This window comes from Poecilia reticulata, linkage group LG18 (assembly GCF_000633615.1).
Source record: "Poecilia reticulata strain Guanapo linkage group LG18, Guppy_female_1.0+MT, whole genome shotgun sequence".
NCBI classification, from domain to species: domain Eukaryota; kingdom Metazoa; phylum Chordata; class Actinopteri; order Cyprinodontiformes; family Poeciliidae; genus Poecilia; species Poecilia reticulata.
Genome location: NC_024348.1, coordinates 12,778,477 through 12,799,452, shown reverse-complemented (window position 1 = coordinate 12,799,452; position 20,976 = coordinate 12,778,477). Strand labels below are relative to the sequence as shown.

General features: G+C 37.6%; 1 protein-coding gene across 3 annotated transcripts; it reads right to left on the bottom strand.

The window, feature by feature from the left end:
- Positions 1–2,790: 2,790 nt before the first annotated feature.
- On the bottom strand, positions 2,791–20,747 carry chrnb1l (cholinergic receptor, nicotinic, beta 1 (muscle) like). 3 transcript variants are annotated; one of them, XM_008435594.2, is made up of 11 exons: positions 20,476–20,747; positions 14,421–14,554; positions 13,203–13,247; positions 11,969–12,078; positions 11,726–11,834; positions 11,377–11,524; positions 11,100–11,285; positions 9,947–10,170; positions 9,040–9,221; positions 4,661–4,799; positions 2,791–4,240 (listed from the first exon to the last, which is right to left on the bottom strand). In XM_008435594.2, exons 1-11 carry the CDS (start codon positions 20,507–20,509, stop codon positions 4,100–4,102), a joined length of 1,452 nt encoding a protein of 483 aa, XP_008433816.1. In that variant the 5' UTR covers positions 20,510–20,747; the 3' UTR covers positions 2,791–4,099. The 3 variants fall into 3 exon arrangements, with proteins under 3 accessions (XP_008433816.1, XP_008433817.1, XP_008433815.1); XM_008435595.2 differs by lacking the exon at positions 20,476–20,747 and adding an exon at positions 19,040–19,142; XM_008435593.1 differs by lacking the exon at positions 20,476–20,747 and adding an exon at positions 17,240–17,467.
- Between the last annotated feature and the right edge of the window lie 229 nt (positions 20,748–20,976).

Genomic DNA, 20,976 nt, shown 5'->3' with positions numbered 1-20,976 from the left:
CTTCTCAAACTCAGAAATTTCGATGTTTACTCTGGAAAATTTCTGAGATTCATCTTAAAAATATGCAAGAAAAAACTGCAAATTGTTGAGATTAATCTTGAAAATTTTCTAGAAAATCTTGACAATTTCTGAATTTCAAAAGTTGAAAACCTGAAACAAGTTAAGTTTAGTCTGATTTAACTTCAGACAGCGAGCAAAAGAGGTGTACATGTCTTTTTGTTAGGCGTATGAAAATATTTGCTTTCAACTGTAATTCTGAAAGTCAGAATTCTTTTTTTTTTTTTACTTTTTTGGCCCTAATTATCTTCCGTAGATGCTACAACGACTCATTTAACTGTTTATAATTAAAAAATGGCTTAAATGCAGCCTTAAAAAGGTCATACTCCAGTTAATGGTATTATTTTGACTAATTGTTCTCAGAGTTTGGTTCCTGCATATCCAGGATTTGCAGGAACCATATCCTGGATATGGTTCCTGCATATCCTGGATATGGTTCCTGCAAATCCAGGAATGGAATATGTCTGTCTTGTTCTGATCCTTCAGTTTCTCATGTTCTTGTGTTTCCAGCCTCTCTAGTCACTATGGCTCTCCTCCTTTCAGCTGCTGAAGCAACAAATACCCCATTGTTGCAGCGAGGAATTAATCTGCTTCTCATTGAAACAAACGATAAAGACAAAGATTTCTACATTTTTTAAATATTTGGATTAGAGAAAGTAAGGACATTTTGTACATAAAGAAAATCTAGAGGTCAGGAACATAATGGGTGAGGAAGAGGAGCAGGAAAATCCCAGTCCTTCCAGTGCTGTTACTACTGGAAACCTGATTTATATGAGGTCCGAATCCAAAGAAACCCCCCCACCACGCATTTCCAGTCATCTCTACCCTTTTCCCACTTCTTTAAAGCGTAAACACACATTCATCTTGGTGGTTTCGCCGTTGCACAATGCTCAGAAGGAGCCAAAGAGGAAAAAAACGTCTAAATCAGCCTCAACAGCATTCCTAAAGGGGCTCTGCCTCCTCTTTCTGAGGCCTCCTGTGGGTCTGAGCTAAGCAGTACAGTACAAAGACAACGGCTGAAGAAGTCCTTTAAGTGGAAGTCACTGAGGCATCAGCGATAAAACACTTTTCTCCTGAAAAGGCTCTGTGGGGGTGTGAATGAGGGCGGCGGCGCCTGTCCCCTTCATGCTCCCCGTCTGCTGCACAATACTGAGAAATGGTGTTCCTGGTCTTGTGGCTTCATTCTTCTGGTCTGTCGTCGCTTCACTGGGCGTCAGGATGGAGCGTAAGAAAAGCAAGATTAAAAAAACAAACGCTAGCAGCAATAAAACGTAACTAACCCCTAAATAAATATATATTTAGGGCTCTATTTCTGTGTTTGCTGAGCTGCAGTGTTGTTGCCATAACAACCGAGACATTTTTTTAACCCTTTTGATCCTTTGAGGATTTTTTTTCCAATTTATTTTTTTATTTTCTTAAGGCATATAAAAAAGGTAGGAACATTTTTTTTTTGTAAAAATCTTTTTTATTTTTTTATGCGATAAATTGTAATTTTCTTCAAATACAAAGTTATATGAAAAATACATCAGTAGTGTTGTTCTTCAGGCGTTATCTGATGTCACAATATTTTTTTTACTTGCAAGAGTCGTCCACAGTAGAAGGGGGGACCGGGTCGGTTGGCATGGTTTTTTGTCTGTCGGCCAAATTGGATTTAATAAAAATAATTGATGGTGCATTTTATGATGTATTAATGTCCACTTCAGTGATCTGTGTGCATTTCTAACATAAAAATCCACGAGAAGAACAAGAAAATGGCTTTTAGACTGCTGCCCACTGTAGTGACCACTATGCATGAAAGGGTTAATAAACCCCTCCGCTCATCCCAACTCTTAGCCACGCCCCTCAGTGGATCTTAGCTCCGCCTACTTCGGCATTTTGCGGAATTTGTCAAAGGGGCGGGGCTTATGGCTTCACTGTTCTCACTCACACTGTAAAGGTGATCTATTATGCTTCCCTGAAGAGGTTAAAAATATATCTATGGTCCATTCAAAACATTTTAAATGCATTTTTTACACAAAATCATTCATTTCAGTTCTGCCTCTTTTGGGCTTCTTTCAAAATGAGCTTCTTTAACAACCTCCTGTCACTTTACATCCAAATAAACTGCTGCTGGTCACGCCCCCCAGCTCAACGTTTACTCTCACACATGAAAATGGCTGCAAATAGATACGCAATTACATATCCGTACATCTTTGAAAAGCAGAATCGGAGCCTCCTGTACAACCAGCAAGAAAGCAGCAAGTGGTGTCTGGGTGTTAAGTCAACAACAAAACCCTTGTCTTTTCCAGCAGCCAATCCAAACGTGCTCGAGTTCAGCTGGGGTTGCTAGGTAACAGGCTTGGCTCGTGGAATAAGACTTAATCTGGAGGTTTTTAAAACGACTCGTTTTCCAGACACCAAAAAACATTTAACTTATTAATAAAAACAGCTGGGTGGGTATTTTTAAAAAGAGCAGAAACCCAAATGGAAAACAGAAACATGCAAAATGTGAAATTTTAATGATAGGTGAAATAAATACACATTTTAATCATTTTTATAAAAGAAACTAATTTTAAATGATAATAAATGTATTTGTAAACAAATAGAGGGACATAATGTTATGTATTTTTAGAGGGTGGCCAGTTTCTGACACTGTTATTTTGGGAGTCATGATTTTAACTGAATTCATGGTTGTAACTCATATTGATCATTTTCATTTCCATAACAAAGTTTAACAAATAAAGAGGAAAAAGAAACGAGTGAAGAAGTTTTATTTACATAACCAAACTTAGATGTGCCACTACAGACACTTTAGTCTTAATAATCCAGTTTCAGTTAATGAAGTAAACATTTAAATGCAGATTTATCCAACAAGGAAGAGGAGAAACACTGACTGAAAGCATCAGTTTGCAGTTCTAACCAAAACTGATGTGTCTGTAATTCACGATGGTAGGAAAACACCTCTTATGACAAAAACTGCAGGATAATTTAATGCACAAACACTCTGACCAAACAGATACATTTATGCTCCCCTTCTGACCAGCACTGTTACTCTGATGTGCTCAGGTTTGTTCAAATGCATGTTTACCCCGAATAACCAACTTTAAATTGGCAACTGGTTGGTTGTGTGAGTCTCACTGTTTTCCACATAGACGGTTTTTCTTTTAACTGCACTACATCATGTATTTGTCAAAATGTTATTTTATACTTAACATGACTCAACCTGTGTAAATTTGTCCTAAAAAACTACTTTAAGCTAATGCTACACATGATGTGGATGGAAGGGAAGTTAAAATTCAGCTTATACTCTAGATCCTGCCTAAGGCCATCGCTTTCATTTTGCTCAGACACAGAGAAAAAAAGTAGCAACTAAAGCTAATTATGGTAGCAACATTGGTTTGATTTAACATGATCTGTGAATGCAAGTGGATGTTTTGTACTAACAGTAAAATGGATTTTATTTTAAAACATGTACACCATTGAGAGCCAGTAATAAGAAATGTTCTCATGTTGAGATTTTAACTTGTAAATTTCTTCAGTTTCTTCCAGGCTGTAATCTGGTATCACAAACAAAACCAAAGGGACAGGAAAGTAAATCCCTTTAAGGACGTTATCAAATAAAACTGCAGTTTTCATTTGGATCCGACTCAAAATCCAATAAAAACACTAAAGAAACATGTAATTATAATAATTATAGTAAAATCCCTGCTTCAGAATGTGGCTGTCTTAAACACAACAGAAGTGCAGCAATAACACATGAAACAGCCGCAGTCTTGATTAAAACATATACACTGCCCTCTACTGGATACAAATATAAACTACACCCAGTGAGTTTTAAGTGCAAAATGCACAAAATTCAAGTTTTTGGCGTCATAAAACTGGACTGAATGCATAAATTGTAGAAAAATAACACATTTGATTCAACATTTGGCATCTGTTTACTTTTCAGAGAAAGGCAACTTCACAAAACAAGCTGACCAGAACCAAACACAACCTTTTGGTCTAGGAAAGTTCGACTTGGGGAGCGTTTGACCTGCACAGCGTGTTTTAGCGATGTGGTCCTTTATGGGAACGGGTTGTCCGGTGTGTAATTAAAACTGGCATCCAGGAACACGGCCAGGGTTCCCAGGGTGGTGATGATGACAAACAGCCACAGGAAGAGGCGGTCCACCACCAGGGCGATGAACTGCCAGTCTCCTGTCATCTGGAACACAAACGCCACTTCCTGTTAGCGCCGACTCGGCTACATTCAGCGCCACAAATCAGAGCTGGTTTGGGCCTGATGGTGGACAAAGTACTCGGCTCTAGTACTTCAGTAAAAATATTACATACCAAACATACCAAACACTATGAAAAAAAAAAAAAAAGATTCTTCCCACAAACAGCAACATTGGTAATGAAATGGTGCCCTAATTAACATAGAAGCTTACAAACATCAGACATTCAGCTAACAGCGAACTACCAAGCCATTCTGAGTCAAAGGAACAAGCTTCCTAGAAATGTAGTGCAGTCGAAAGTTAAAAGTTCCCCAAAAAATAATCAAATAAAGATACTCAAAAAATGTACTTAACTACAGTTAATGTAGTTCTTTACAATCCGCCACTCTTACCGCCCAAACACTCACCGAATCGTCCGTGTCCTGCTTCTTCAGCTGCTCGGCTATGTAGGTCACGGCGTCGATGGCCGACTTCAGGTTGGGAGGGAGGATCAGGCAGAACCGGTCCGAGTTCGGGAGCTGCTGGAGCTGCACTGTGCTCTCACACCTGAAATAAACGCACAAACTGAAAGAGTGAAGGATGGATTTCTAGCTAACCCAAAATGTGGCTAGCTTAGCTACTTTAGCTTACTACTTCATCATCATATTAGTTTAATTAATTTTTAGTGCCTAAATGAAAAATGGTGGAAATTTTGGCCTCAAAACACAAGTGGCAGTATAAAAACTAAGACAAAACTTGGCAATTAGCGGTAACATACTACCAGTTAGCCCACTAGCTAGAATACCGTGGTAAAATTCTATCAGTAACTGGTTAGTTTTTTGTATGGTATCAATTGAATGAACATTATTAAGATTTTGATGGCAAAACATCTGACTGTACATACAAACTGATACATCCAACTAGTACTTAGCATGTAAGATTAGCATACCAGGTTATCATGCGAGCTAAACGTAATCCATTAAAATTCTGTCACAGTTAGCAGGTTTAATGTGATGAGTTTTTGTGTTTCAGTTAAATAAACATTTAAGTTAAAATTCAGACCATAACAAAATCAAAACTGATAAATTCAGAGCAAACCTAGCATAAAATGTTAGCATATTAGCTTAAAATTCTATCACAGGATACTCATTTGAACATAGCATGTTTAGCTTAGTTAGCATGTTGTTCTGAACAGAACATTAGTAAGTTGATGACATGTTAACTGTGACAATATTGATTATTTTCACTATCAAATGTTAGCATGCTAAGCTAAGACTTGTCAGAAATGTTAAAATCAAGTCAAACTTGTTTGTATAGCACAGTCCAGTCAGTAGATACTTTAACAAAAGAAATAAACAAAAACATTGTAGTGGCAATTCAGTGATTTATACACTTGCAAAAGTATTTTGATGTCAAATCTCTGACAATCGCCAACATTTTTTGACTTGTTTGTGTAATAACTGTCAGTCTACACAGTGTGTGGTCAAAACAGTGACACCGTTCACAGGCTCCATAAGCTGTGATTTATGTCATGACTCGGTAGCATAGCTCTGTTGCATACCATCAGTGACTTTATCTGTCCTGCATGAGGCAACCATGACGGACTCGGTGTTGCCCCCATGCAGTTGGTGCCTTTGAGGCAACATTTATGTGATGCATTGACCTCTGAAGGATTCTTCCAGTCACAGCTGTTCCTTCAAAGTGTAGACCGAAAAAAGTGCAGGAGGAAGCATTTGAATTTTATACATAAAAGAAATATTAAGATCAAGCAGCAGGATCTTTGTATATCAGGAAATATACAAGATTTTGTTCATGTATAGTCTCTGTAAATATAATTATCCTTTAATAAAGGGCTAGTTGAGACCAAAACACTAGAATGAAACCTTTTGTCAACAAGGTTTTGGTAGAATGAGAAAAATGATAAATTATGCAAATGGAAAATATTGAATTAGTTTTAATTTATCATGCGATTGATTTATTGCATATTGCCTTTTTATAACACACACCCTCACGTTTATTGTATTTATTCTAATAAGAGAGAAACTCAAACTGGTTAACATCAGTCCAGAAGCCTCTGTCCCTTTACATTAAATAAAAACACAATAACTTTAAACAAACTACAGAGCAATGGCTCCCAACGAACTGTTAACCGCTGTTAGCAGTTGTTCAATTAAACATCTAAAACACACAACATTAATTATGATAACGTGGCAAAATTACGCATGAAACCTTGTTTATAATTAAATTTATCTTAAATGTAAGTTAAAATATAATACTTGTAAAGAAAACACAGAATAATTCAAACTACAGTTACAGAGGGCAACAGAAAAATAGGGGAGGGGCGGGCAGTTACTGGTTGCTACGGCAACCACCAACTGAAAAAGGGCGGAGTAACAGTAACTCATTTAGCATAGAAAGTCTGGAGAAAATAACTTTTTGACTCTACAAAATGAATTTACAGGATAAGCAGACCAGTTTTGACAAACTTTACAGTTAAGATAAAAGCCGTTTTTTAAAAAGCGCGCCAGTTTAGCTAAAGGCTCGCCTGCAATTTCTGAAGGCTCTAAACATTAGGGTTGGTGTTTTACGTTTTTAGCTTCGTCTCAAGCCCAGGTAATCACAATGTTCAGCTCTCCAGCAATCCGCGGTATTGAATGTGGCCGGTATGCAGCACGCACAGCACTATTAACTGTTCCTTTTCACTAATCTACAAGCACACGCCTTCAATCAGCTGCTTCATTCATGTGTTGTCGCACCGTCTCCGTGTGTCTGGCTCGTCTGACCCCTTCCTCCGGCTGGTGCCACACTTTACCACAGCGCACGCCTGTAACTGTACACTACATACACAGACTGTATAATAAATGGCCTCACTGTGACAGGTGTGCGCTCACTTATACAACCGGAATGCATTCAAAGAAATAAAAGAGTTTCAGGAATCGAATGATGAAGAACCAGGAAAGCGTATTAGACCGTGTATATCCAAGACTGTAATTTGATGATAACAAATTTGCTGGACATTTTGAGATCATTTCCTAGTAATATACTGGCAATAGTTCAGGTTCGCCCTCTCAAAGACCAGTAGATTTTAATTTTGTGCAGAACACTCCACACTGACACTAGAAGACATTTTACATGTCCAAAAACAATCGTTTTATTTATTTATTTCAAGTAGCTCTATCACAATAAGCAAGAAATCAATTAATCGGATGATACATTTCCATTTGCATAATTTATAATTTTTCTCTGCCAAAAACTTGACACTAGAATTGAGCCTGGTGTTTTTGTCTCAACTTGCTCTATTTTGAAGGATAATTAGGTCTACAGAAACTTCATAATTCATATTACTTGTCATTTATCTTTTTGGATATTCCAATGTTAAGTATTCATTAGAATTTAAAGTTGTATTCTATTATGCCATTAGCATTATATTACTTGAAAATGGTCTCAAAACAACAATATTATCGTTTATCGCAATAACTCCTGGGACAATTTACTGTCAACCTTCTGGACATGTTAAACACTTTTTTCCACCATTTCTACCAAATTAAAACACACAAATGGGTCAAATCAACCAAAATACCTCCAGTCTGATTGCCTTGCAAGCTAAACAGCAGAAGCAAAATGCAAATATGTCGATGAAAGCTCTTTGTTTCTACTCCATTGAACATCAGGCCTCTTGTGGCCCGATCAGTCAACAATGGCGGCCATCTCTCCCTTTCTGTTCTTTCGCCACCCTCCACCTCCTTTCAGTGGGATTACCCCCTAATGCCCAACCTAAATAGAGGCTTAGTGGCTGGCGACTGTCAATGGGAGTGCGGGGCTTAGCTGAGGCTGAATCTGATGCCTCTGGAACGGGACGGAGGTGCCGAGGAAGCGGGCCGGCTTCATGACAGCGCCGAAATGCTTCTGATGCCAGAGTCAAGTGGTAAGTCTCGGGATATTTCTTTTTTCAAACATTAGCCACAGTGAAGTCAGCTGTGACTTTTTATCTTTAAAATAAACAAGTACAAATGAAATAAGTTTCTCTGATTACATTTCAAACAAACCCCAAAAAGTAGGCAGAGTTACAGATTATGAAATTTTACAGGTTAAGATGAGTCTGTCTGTTATATAAAACATGTTTCTAACATTTTTTTTACACTTAATCATTTGCAGATAAAGAGATTTCAGTCTGGTTATTTCAGTCTATTTTCTGTTTCAGGGCGTTTAGTCGCTTTAAATTGTAATAAGCTGCCGCTGGCTCTCAACTCAAAGTTTACACTCGCACGTGAAAATGGCTACAAAAAGATGCGCAATTATACAATCGTACATCTTTGAAAAGCAAAAGTGGAGCCTCCTGCACACCCAACAAGAATGCGGCAAGTAGCTTTTGGATGCTAAGTCAACATCAAAGCACTTATTTTGGATAATTAACAAATCTTCTAGTTAGTGTGAAATGTTCTGTACAAAATTCAAGTTCGGTTTTGACTAGCAAACTTGCATTATTGTCCCATTATCAATATATTGATTGAAAATGGTCTCAAAACAAAAATAGTATTAATTATCGTAATAATTACCTTCCGGCAGAATTGATCATTGTGACAGGCCTAATAGTGACTTAACAATCAGGAGAATTTTGAAACAGCTCACTTTCCAGACGCCCAACAACAAACATTATTTATTGCCAAAAACGTTTTATTTTTGTAAGCAGTAGAGACTTAAATGGAAGCATAAAAATGTCCAAAATGTGAATTTTACATAAAAGGTCTCCTTTAAACTAAAAATTTGCTTTTTCTTTGACGTTAGACCTTCCTAAGCATAACCCTACCTCCCTCTCCATGGTAAGACTATGTCAGGGTTGATCTTGCGGAAGAAGTACTCTCCTCCAGGTTGGCGTCCACTGAAACCACGGAATGACGTGTCGTCCTTCTCAGAGTCCTCCTCCAGTAAAGGTTCTTCTGGGTTTGGTCTCATCATGCCAATGTATCTGGGCAGGATGTGAATGAACACCTGCAAATTTAGGTTTAACAGTAAAGTGAAGCTGTGAAATGGGATTTTTAATTGGTACTGGCCCTTTAACCGTAACCTTACACTTTTCAGAAAGTGGGCCATTTGTCACGATGCATTAGCATTGTAGCTTACAGTAGATAGCCTAGCATCACTTTTATTCAGTTGTAAAATGTAAAATGATCATAGTTGCTACATTATTGACCTCAATCAAACAAGTATGAAAAACCAAACTTGTTATTTTATTGTATAACTTTTGAGGACGGAAGATGGCGGCCATGGCTAACAGGAAGGCCTAGCAGACCTCAGTGTACTTGTGGATTTGAGCTAACAGTTTTTACAAAGTAAGAAGATTAACGTTCATATACTTTATGATGCAATCAGATATTGCAGAGACTGAGACTTTAGTAACCATGGAGACGATGCCGCACCACCATGCAGCGTAGCATGTATGAACAAAACTGGCTAGTATCTAAACTCTTGAGTCAAACAGTGAAACAGTGTTTATGACATAGTGGTTTAAATCATGTGGCGAGAATTCAGAAAAAGTCGCCAGTTTGACCAAATGACCAAACACGTGAGGAATCAAATTAGCTCACCTTGAACAAGTAGAAACTATTGGAACTATTGGAAAAACAATCATGTTAAATAGTCCTGTTCCAAATTCATCCATCATGGCACCTCAATGTGATTAAGTTGCAAAGTGTCAACAGAAAGGCGATTCTTACCTTTCTGACCCAGTTTGGCATGATGTGGGTGCTGGGCGTTCGGTGGTGCAGGTTGAGGACGACGACGCTCAGGATGACGGAGAAGGTGACCAGGATCATGGTGAACATGACGTAGTTGACGATGATGGGGATGCCGAGTGAAGTTTCAGGGACTCTGTCGGCCAGCAGCAACATAAAGACAGTGAGAGCGATCAGGACGGAAATGGAGAGAGTCATCTTCTCCCCTGGAGACAGAAGAATAAAACAACAAGTTAGGATTTATACACAAGCTGGAAATCCTGATTAGAGCCAGAAAGTGTTAATATTTGCTTTAAAAGAGAGAAATTCTGATTTTAACGTGCACTTTGTTTTACTTTTCCAAACCTAATAATGGAGTCATCATGTCTGGCTAAAAGTCCAATGATCTAATCACAACCTGCGAGCCTCCAACTGTTCAAATATTCATTGGCGCAGACAGAGTGTCTGCACCGTGTAGCATGTGTCGTTTATGCCAAAGTAGTTTAAATCATGTGGAGTAAATTCAGGGAAAGTTGGCGATTTCATCAAATTAAGGAGGTTTGGGTCGTTTCTTGAGCTAGCTATTTCAAACTTTTGTAAACACAGCTGTCCATAAACCCCAAGTTACGATGTGACATAAAGGACACTGTTGATAGAAAAAAAGAGAAGTACATTTCTGCCAGAAATTTCTGAGTTTCGAAAGTCAGAAACGTTTCGACTTTTGAGACTTTTCAGGTTTTCTAGAAAATGTCAGAGAATTTTTTCAGCAAATTTTTCACTTTTCAAACTCAGACATTTCAATGTTTTTTCTAGAAAATTTCTGACAATCTCAAAATGTATGTTTCTTTGTAGCATATTTTCAACTTTTGAAACCCTGAAATTTCCTTGTTTTTTTCTATATAATTTTTTTCTAAAAAAATTAATTTTCGGAGGGAAATTTACTCCTCTTTTTAATAACTACAATGGTTGTTGTACCAAATAAGTGTACTACAGCCACAGACAAATAAGCTCAGCTTGAACAAGTAGAAACGATTTCGGCAAAAACTACTTTGGAAAACAATCTCAGCCGCTCCGTTCAATTCTCCCGTTCCTCAACGTGATTCAGAGATGTTTTGTAAAAGGTCAATACAGCTTATGATGATCATTTCATGCTGACCTGCTCCAGGCGGCAGGTAGAAGACGAATATAGCCAACACGCTGGTGAGGATGCAGGGAACGATGATGTTGATGATGTAGAAGAGCGGCTTCCTCTCTATGATGAGGTAGAAGGTGATGTCCTCGTACAGATCGTCTCCAACGTTCTTCCTGCTTGGTTTGTGACGAATGGCCCATTCTCCATTCTCTGCGGCGAACGAAAAGACACTCCAACATGTCAAAGAAATTAATAAATACCAGAATAAGTGGGTTTAGATAAGTGTCTGTTTGGAACAAACCTGTGAAAGCATTTTTATCGATGACGATCTCATGGATTTCTGTCCCGTTCTCGTCAAGGTAGACCTGCAGGTCGACCTCTGAAGCGTCGTAGGTGTACGACCGGAAAACCATGCTGCAGTTTTGCCAATCAAATGGGAAATATGCAACCTACAGATTATATAACAGAACCAAACACAGTATACTATTATTTGCCATCAACAAGATGTTATATTTTTGTCTCAAGCTACTTCTACTTCTAGTTTACAAGCTTTCTCATTTCTGATACCAAGTTAATGTAGCAAAAAGCAAGAAAATTGGGATTTGATCAACACAAACCACACACCTATGGAGTGTAGGCTAGTTTTATACCTCAATGGAGCAGGAGCTACGGTAGATGGCAGGTGGCAGCCAAGAGACCATACCGTTACTGTAAACCAAGACGTTAACGTACAGAGCCACGTCAAACTGCCCGTCGTGACTGTGAGGAGGAATAAAGACAAACGTCAGACCTTCATTCACACTTTACGCATAAAATCACTCATTTATTTATTGTAGCAAACCTGTTGCCTCAGTCATGACGGGTTATTGTGTTGGCGGAGACAGGGCACTCACTTGTTTATGAGGTAGATGTCAGGACGCCACACCTTGTTGGGAGGAATCCTCACAACAGCAATGTTGTCGTATTCCTCCGGTTTCCATGACAACCTGTAGTCTGTCCAGTTCTGGGATGGATGCAGGAAAAACAGAAGACAGGGTTGAAATGGTAAGAAAAAGAAAACAAAAGAGGAACAGATATGTTCTGAGTAACTGCTGCCAATGTCGGCTTCCCAGATCAGAGATTAAACCCAGAAGTGTTAAGGTAGTTTTAGAGTACAATGTGTATTATGGCCATTGTAGAAAGAAAAAATAGGAACAAATTTCCACAAAAAAAACATAAGAAATTTACTAGAAAAAACTTTTGGAAATTCCTGAGTGTGAAAAGTCAAAACTTTTCAAGTTTAACATTTTTGACTTTTGAAATCTCCATTGGAGAGTTTTTAGGTTTTTTTAAAGAACATTTCTAAACTTTATATTAAAATTTCTAGAACATTTTTGACTTTCATTATCTCAGAAATGTCCTTGTTTTTTCTACAAATTTTCTGAGATTAATCTCAAAATTTCTGAATTTCTGGTGGGAAATTCACTCAGTTTTTTCTTCTATCTACAATGACCTGTCCTACAATGATTAAAGGGATCCACAGCTAGTTGTAACAATTAACTTTGATTAATATTCACTTCAGATGTGAAAACAATACAGCGAAGAATACTGTAGGTTGTTAGGTTTTCTATTAAATTTAAAAAAAAATATTGTTGCAGAGACATCACCATGTTGGATGGATGATGTATGCTAAATGCTAATGCTAGCTCCGTCCACTCTGAACAGTAATTTTTGTGCTTTGTTCTGTGTTACAACGATTTAAAGATGCCTCATTGACACTTTAAACATCCATTCATTACCCACTGATTTGTTTAGAGTCCATGTTAGCTCCTGCTAATGCTGTTAGCTCATTCTAACACTGTTAGCTATAGCTAATGTGGTAAACAGTAGATCAAAAGTCAATCACATTTGTTTGGTTCAACAAATATTTTGTGTATATACAAAAGGCAACCTCTGTAAGTGATAAATATAATAAAGATTTTGAAGTAATTGTTGAAGTAATTGTGAGTTTTTATGTATGATAACTTTTAGGTTAATGCATAAATTACAATATATTGAGCCTAGCATGTTCATCTAGAGGTGGATCCCTTTAGGTTTGGGAGTCAGAAAGCGGCTTGGCGTTACAGAAAAGTGTTTTTAAGCCCATACCAGATTCATGAACACGTTTGTTGTCATCTCGCTGTTCTTTTCATTCTGTAGCAGGACAGAAAGGAAAACATTGACGTTCGTTAATGTGTGCTGTTGACATCTAAGCCTACTTTGTCATGTTATATTGTTTTGGATAATGAGAAAAATACTCTGTCTAGTCATAATTTTACACATTTATTTAGCAGAAAAAAACTGTACATCTTTAAAACCCTTTTTTACATGACACCATATGCATCTACATTACTACATTATTGGTTCCCCTGCTTCCAACAGGCTGTACGACTCCTCTGTGCCTGTAGGACAGAACTTTGTGTTGGCAACCTTTCCAAAGCTTGTAGCCTTCAGAGAGATTATTTATCATCCCTTTTCTTTTTAGAAGACCGTCAGCAACTTTTACAGGCCTGAGAGACATTTTTTCCATCTAGCTAAATCAAATTTGTTTAGCGCCATAAAAACTACAAGCAAAAAATTATTATTTTTACAATATCTACTACAAGACATTTGTTTAGATTTTTAAATTAAAGAACAACAATTTCCACTTTGTTTTTAGGTTTTAGAATAATGAAAATGTTTTTGTATTCTCTCAAGTTCAACATTCTACTTTTATAGTGTAGTTTGGAACCAAAACACTAAAAAATTACTTTGTAAGAAGAATATTCTTTATGCTATTCGCTATTGTCTATTCATTCAATAACTAACAATTTAGCAGCAAATGCATTTTTTTTTTAAATGTTGCTTTATTTGTTGATATATGGTTTTTGGTTAAAATACAATTAATTACACTGAAAAAACAAAAAATTTCACCACAAATTTTGGTCTAGTTTGTAGCACAAATATCTTTGCACACATACAATAAGACAAAGCTAACTTATTAAGCAAGACATAGAAGCTTGTTTAACGTCAATAATTCCTTAATATTGACAAAAAGTACTAGTTTCACTGGCAGATTATTTCATTTACAACATGGAAAAAAAATCCAAGTAAAATAATCTGTCAGGAAAACTAGTACTTTTCATCAATATTAACAAATTATTTACTCAAAAAAAGCTTCTATTTGCACTAAAACCTACACCAAAAGGTAAGATTTTGTTTTTGTAGCGCAACTAAAAACTCTGAAATGAACTCAATAAGTGTTTCTAATAGAGTCCCACCTCTCCTGCATACACACCTCTATCAATAATAAGTGAATGGTTTCTATTGGTTTAGCTGAATATTCACCAAGCCGATGAGCTGGGACAGCGTCATCCCCACGCGCACCGTCACCCTCTCCTTCCAGTGGCGCGCCGGCCTGACCTTCACGTTGTAGTCCTGGAACAACTTCTGGTGGAGTCTTCGCTCCGTCTCCGAGGCGCCTGGTGGACCAAATATTTACTGTGACGAATGGTGCAGGAAAGAAATGTGAAACGGCTTAAAGCGAGTGACAGGACGGTTGGACAAAGTGTGCTTGAACTCCCAGCGTAAGCCTCTGAAAGGCAGTGCGTTTGTTCCCTGGATCGATAAGTCACACCTGCTGCGGTTTGGTGTTGTGTTCAATTCCCACTAAGATTACAGGCTAAAATTATCATCTGACATAGCGCTATCTACAGGATGCACGGCTGATCTGTTATTTAATGTAGAGGTCACCGACCTCATGGCAGAGAGAGAGCGTCTCATAGCAGGCGGTGAGGAAACTTGGAAAAAAGAAAAACGAAAAAGAAAAAAGTGGTGATGATGACTGTTGCTTCCTGGGAGACTCTGAGAAAAAGATGACCCTAAAGTATTGTTGTCTACTTTCTACACTTGAAATAAGATAAAATCAACTTACAAGTAACTTTTCAGCAAAAAATAGGAGCTTGTTTTAAATTCTTGAATATTGATGAAAAAGTACTAATTCCATTGGCAGATTATTTTACTTAATGGAACAAGTACCTTTTTTTTTTAAGGTTTTTTGTTGGCTCTAGTGGCCTTTATTTGAAAGTAGTTCAGCAGGAAAGGGCAATCAGAGAGGGGAAGACATGGGGCAAATGTTGAAATGGTTATATTGTGATTAGTTTTTCAGGCACATCATCCAGCCATACCCTAAAAATATGATGGGTTGGACTGTAGCCTTTTGCTGAACATCCTTGGTGGAAAATTATGTTTAACTCAACATTTGAAGCCTTGTATCATTGACAAAACAGAGTGATCTAAAACAAAAGCTGTCTTAACAAGCACAAGGGTTCAATTACTGTATTTCAATAAAATAGTTAATCCACAACAAGCCTCAAGTCCAAAATTCAACATAATTTGCAGCTGAAAATCTTCAAAATTTCTTTGATGCGTCTATTTTTTGTCTATCTTAACTTCCGTTAGAAAAGAAAAAATGAATGTTTTCAAATAACTTGAATAAATAAAATGAGAAATGTGTTCAAAAGCTGTTTGCATTTTTATTTTAAAAATGTGATTTTAATCTGACGATCAAGCCTGAACTGAACACATATTCTGACTTATTTGATATGACTGTAAAAACATCATAAAAACTATAAATCAGACAGCTGAATTAATTCATGCTTTGATTGCATAAATAAGAAAAATCAATCTGCAAAGGTAGCTGGAACCAAATTTCAATTTGATTTAATATACAGTAAAATTCCTAATATTTAACTTTACTTAAATATTTATCTAAATATAATTTAAAAATGTTTTTTAATTGTTAGAGAAACGGAATTTAAGTTTCTCACAAGCTGTCGAGACATAGTCATCAAAAGTAGCAGAAATATTCTTTAGTGTACAACAAATCTGTGAATGAATGATGACATTTAAATTAAATAGAATTATTAATATGATATAATTAATTAAAATGACGCACAATTTTACTCAGTTATCAGAAACCTTTAGAACAAAAACAGCTTTTATGAACCACCAATCTTGTTCTCCTGGTGACAGCAGGAAACAGGATTATGAGAACTGACTGATGAATATAATAAATAAAACATAATTCTCAGGAGAGACAGTGAGGGACAAACAAGACACACAAAAGGGTCAACAAGTGTCACACAGTGAGCAGCAATCGACACCGAGCTAATGTGACGGATACGCTACGAGGAAGACGGATCAGAGGGGTTTCTGGGATACCGTCTCCAACGGGGACAGAAATATATTCTGATTATCAAACAATGACGTGTTGATTTTGTTCATTAGATGGTCCTGTGGAAAAAATAGATGACAGATTTTCATTTTTCATAAAAAATACAAACAAAAAACATTGATAAAAAGGAAATAAAAGTAAATATCCTGTCCCCCCCCCTCCCCCCAAGTGTATTTCAGCTGTAGAGGTTTATTTATGTGTTTATTTTGCATTTGATGTTGTCAAGAAAGAATATCGATGTCGGACTGCACCACAGGCCACCAACCAGAAAAGTGCAACAGCTTGTTTTCCTGAGTGTTATTCGGGGTCAAACAGAAATTACATTTTATTTAAATAGAATTATTTTATATCTAAATTTGTTTTAAAAAATGACAATAAAAAAGAAGCTGATTTCTTGACTGCAATATAAAAACCTTATAATATGTAATGCTGTTATGAATGCTAAGCAAAAACAATAAGGTTCGATTACGATTGTTTATTTTTTATTAGTTTGTTTACACACTCAGCAGAGACAATATACAGGAAACATTTTGCTATTTTGATCCTCATAATGCATGTATAAAAAATAAAGATATAATAAATGTACACCTTTTTCAGTCCACACTTTGTGTTCTTGCCATTGACAGTAATTTAAACATTGTTTATCTATTTCTGTATTAGTTTTGTCTTGTTTTTTACCCTTATTTTGCTTTTTTGTTTGTTTATTTGTTTTTTTTTTTTTTACTTGTGTATGGTAAGGTTAAATCTTTCAATCAGACCTTATTATTCAGAAACATACATGGGCCATGAAAAAACTGAAAAATTAGAAAGCAAACAATAAAAATAGAAAGCAATAGAAATTGAAGCAGGAAATGACCAAAATAAATAAATAAATAATAATAATATTGGAAACTTTTAACATGTACCTAATAAAATACTATAGATTCCCTACCTGCGCAGGTGAAACAAAGAATGCAGCATATTATGATAAATGAGTCCATGTTGAAACTCAACCTCCTCTGAGCCATGATGGCCACCATTACATCCTGGTTAAAGGCTGCAGTCGTTTTGACGCCTCGGTACCGTCCCCCTGAATCCAGACTACGTCCTCCAGAGGGACACTCTGTCCGTCCAGCACGCGTCTCTCCCGCCCCTTCGGATCTTTGTGGCTCCACTGGTCAAACCACGGACTGATTGGGCGCCCCATGCTGGGAGTCATGAAAGGGTGGAATGTGTTTGTACTGGGAGGCCTGCGGCATGGACACCTGTTGGTGCTCACCAATCTGAGGTTAGGGGACGGGTGGGTGGAGGAAGAGGAGGAGTAGGAAGAGTAGGGGATGGGATTATGACAGTGGAGATATTTTCAGGGCAGAATGAGTTGTGAAGGGTTTTTTTCTAGGAATAGGTGGAGGATTGATAATCTATTGAAGATGAAGCAGATTACTGCAGGCCTCTGTAGCTAATTGGACATCCTTCCCATCCTGTAACTCAGGAGTGTCCAATATAAAGCTCAGGGCCATTTGTGGCCCTTAGAACAATTTTGTATGCCCTTCATCCTCAAGCCAATAATAGTACAAATTTGGCCCTCTTCTATAGGCATTTGATATAGATGGATACTTTTTTTTTTTGCCAAATTTTATATTTCCTTAAAGAAAAGGTTAGGATATGTCTGGGTGATTCAAAACATATTCATTGCATTTTTTTCCCCCACAAAATCCTTTTCAGGTTTTAGCCTGATAAGTTCTGCCTAATTTGAGCTCCTTTCAGAATGAGCTGTTTTAGGGCGTCTTGTCATTTTAAATCTAAATAAGCGGCCGCTGGTCATGCTCCTAACTCACACTGAAAATGGCTGCAAACAGATGTACAATAGCATAACTGTACATCTTCAGAAAGCAGAAGTGGAGCCTAATGCACAATCAACAAGAATGCAGCAAGTGATTTCTCAAAAAGACAAAAACACTCGTCTTTTCCAGCATCCATTGTACAGCGTATTGGTCAGCACAGTTGACCAAATGTGCTGGAGCCTCTCTTGGGTTGCTAGGTGATGGAGAGTGTCTGCTGTTTTGTGATATTCCCGATGTTTTTGAAATTGTTTATTTGGTTCACATGATCAACATCCTGATGTTACCACAGGCAGAAATGACGACAAAGATGACACAAAATAGTAGGATGGTGGTGGTTTGTTTTTGGTTCCACCAGAGCTCTCACAGCATCAATCAGCTCATAGAAAGTTGGGTCATTCATCGCTCCTCTGTAAAATCACAGACTGCAATTTCTCCACCAACACCATTGATGAATTATGAATATATCTCATGTTGCTACCATAATTTTTAATGACTTATCGTGTGAACAAAGTTATTCAGATTTTAATTTTGTTTCTTATTTAATGGAAACACCACAATTGCAAATTGTGTTTATTCAACATTAGATTCGACATTAGTAGAATATGAACAAAGATTTGTGCACATTTGCAATGGAAACGCAGCTACCGACAGACTGGCTTCACTGCCCTGTGGTGTGATGTAGTGATGACAAATAGACCGGGTGAGCTTCGAGGAGCCATCAAGACCAGTTGACTGAACCACTTCAACTGAGTCTTTTTGACGCCTCTGCAATGCAGTTATACTCATAGCTGTATCTGTTAGCTTTTATCAGCTATCTTGTTCCTCCTCATGATCCATAACTTATAATACTTGCAGAGTGCTGAGACATAGATGAACTGGTAAATCAAAAATTCTGACTTTTAACTCACCTCTTTCTTCATCTAGACCAGCCGAACTTGCTCTTTATGAGGATAATTTATGTGATTTAGCGCTTGCTCTTCTGTCATTTACTCTCCAGCTCTTCCTCTCTGTCCTCTCCTGCCTCCTGGGTCATGTTATGCCCTCTCTCTAAAAAAACCCCTGGCCGTAAATCAGAGCCACAATGAGGGCCGAGAGAAGCGAAATGTCTCAGGTTTGCCCCGTGAATGCCAAAGCACTGGGTATAAATACATCGGTCACAGGGGCCCCTGTGTATTTTCATGCATCCGCTAAACAGCTAATTTGCAGTATCATGCAAGGCCAGAGTGTTAACTAAGAGTGTGAGGAAGGAGATGAGTGCAACTTGACCGGTACGGCAGTGGTAATGCTGTGTAAAGGTGTAGAGTGTTGAAGGGCTATCAGCAGTGTCAACAGGAAGATCTGATGAGGGAGAGTGTAAAGTTTCAGCTTTAAATGCTTCACGCACTTCAAATCAAGAATATAGAAATGTCATTGAAGAAGACATCACTGACCAGCTACTCATAAAACAATCATAGAAATGTGAATCAATTCAACTTTTTCAGAGCAGTCTGAACGGCCCAATTCCAATATTTTCAACCTCCCAAAAAGTCAGATTTGTGTTACATCTGTATGTGGTACTAAATTGGATACATATCCGATTATTTTTAAAAGTGTAAGCAAACTGAACAATGACGTTCCTTTTTATCTGACTTTTATATCATTGATGGCTGACATGCATCATAATTCTGCACCAACGGCAACCGGACCTGGTCCATCTGGATGTAAACAATGGCTGAAAATTATAATTATGAAAATGTAAAAATTATTAAAAGAAGTCTGTTTCAGTGTCACATCACAATCCCTCCACTCCTGGCTCTGACTGCACATCCAGACTGACTTCCCTACAATAGTTACAGTCAATGATCCACCAAAGGTCAATGATCCACCAAAGGTCAATGATCCACCAAAGGTCATTGCTCTACCACTGATCACGTGTGTCAAACTACTAAATTTAGATCAGGGAACCACCATTTTAGTTTCCGGCAAACAAGAGCGGTAAGCTGTCTGAACAGCTAATTTTGTTTGTGATCCTCGGATGTAGGTTATTAATATGTAGAGATAAATGCCCAGCAATAGTTATTTGATAAGCACAAATCAAGATGAAGAACTGTTTTATATGAAACAGAGCTGATAAAGTAACGGTGAGAGCTGCTGAGTGTTGCTCACCAAAGCTTGACAAGACAACAGGCATTTCCAAATTGATATTTAATTGCAAAAATGAACTGCAAAGCATTAAGAAATCTTTTTTATTTTTTATCTACAACTATTGTGGCGCAGGAACTTGGTTAGGTAATCCAAGTTAATTTCGTGCTAGCAAGTGCTAATGCTAGCTGTCATACGTCCATAGTTTAAAAAAATCCCCTACCTTTCAACCGCTGAGTCCTTTGCATTTCAACCATGGTTTAAGTTGCTCCACGCTGTGATTTTGTATTGAAGAAGCGAAGCTGCTTTCCTCATCTTCCAAGTTACACGCTCTTCAAACGTCACTATTTATGTTTATGCTTTTTCTGTCCGCACATCCGGGCAACACTGACGTCATCTGCGATCAGTGTCTTAAGTGCTTTGTTTTTTTATTAGCTTCCTTCGTCTTGTATGATCGTGTGACAATTCTGTTATCTCACATTGCTGAATAACTTTTACTGTAGACCCATAGGCAGTGGGATCCATTTCTGTAACAGAGCGCAGCTGTGTGACGTCAACATCCTTCTTCTGCGCATGCGGGTCGCTTTGGGGTCATAACCGTTTACTGAAAAGCCTGACTGCGGTTATTTAGTAGGAAGGACTATCGGACAGAAATTTTTCTGTTGTTTTTGACCTTATTCTAGTTAGCTTGACTCTAGTTAGGTGTTACTTTGATTTTAAGTTG

Coding starts and splice junctions, on each gene's coding strand:
- chrnb1l (XM_008435593.1), bottom strand. CDS start 17,327: ATGGTGGCCATCATGGCTCAGAGGAGGTTGAGTTTCAACATGGACTCA. Junction 14,555..17,239: donor TCTTTGTTTCACCTGCGCAG/GTAGGGAATCTA, acceptor TTGGTCCACCAG/GCGCCTCGGAGACGGAGCGA. Junction 10,171..11,099: donor CTACCTGCCGCCTGGAGCAG/GTCAGCATGAAA, acceptor TTCTGTCTCCAG/GGGAGAAGATGACTCTCTCC.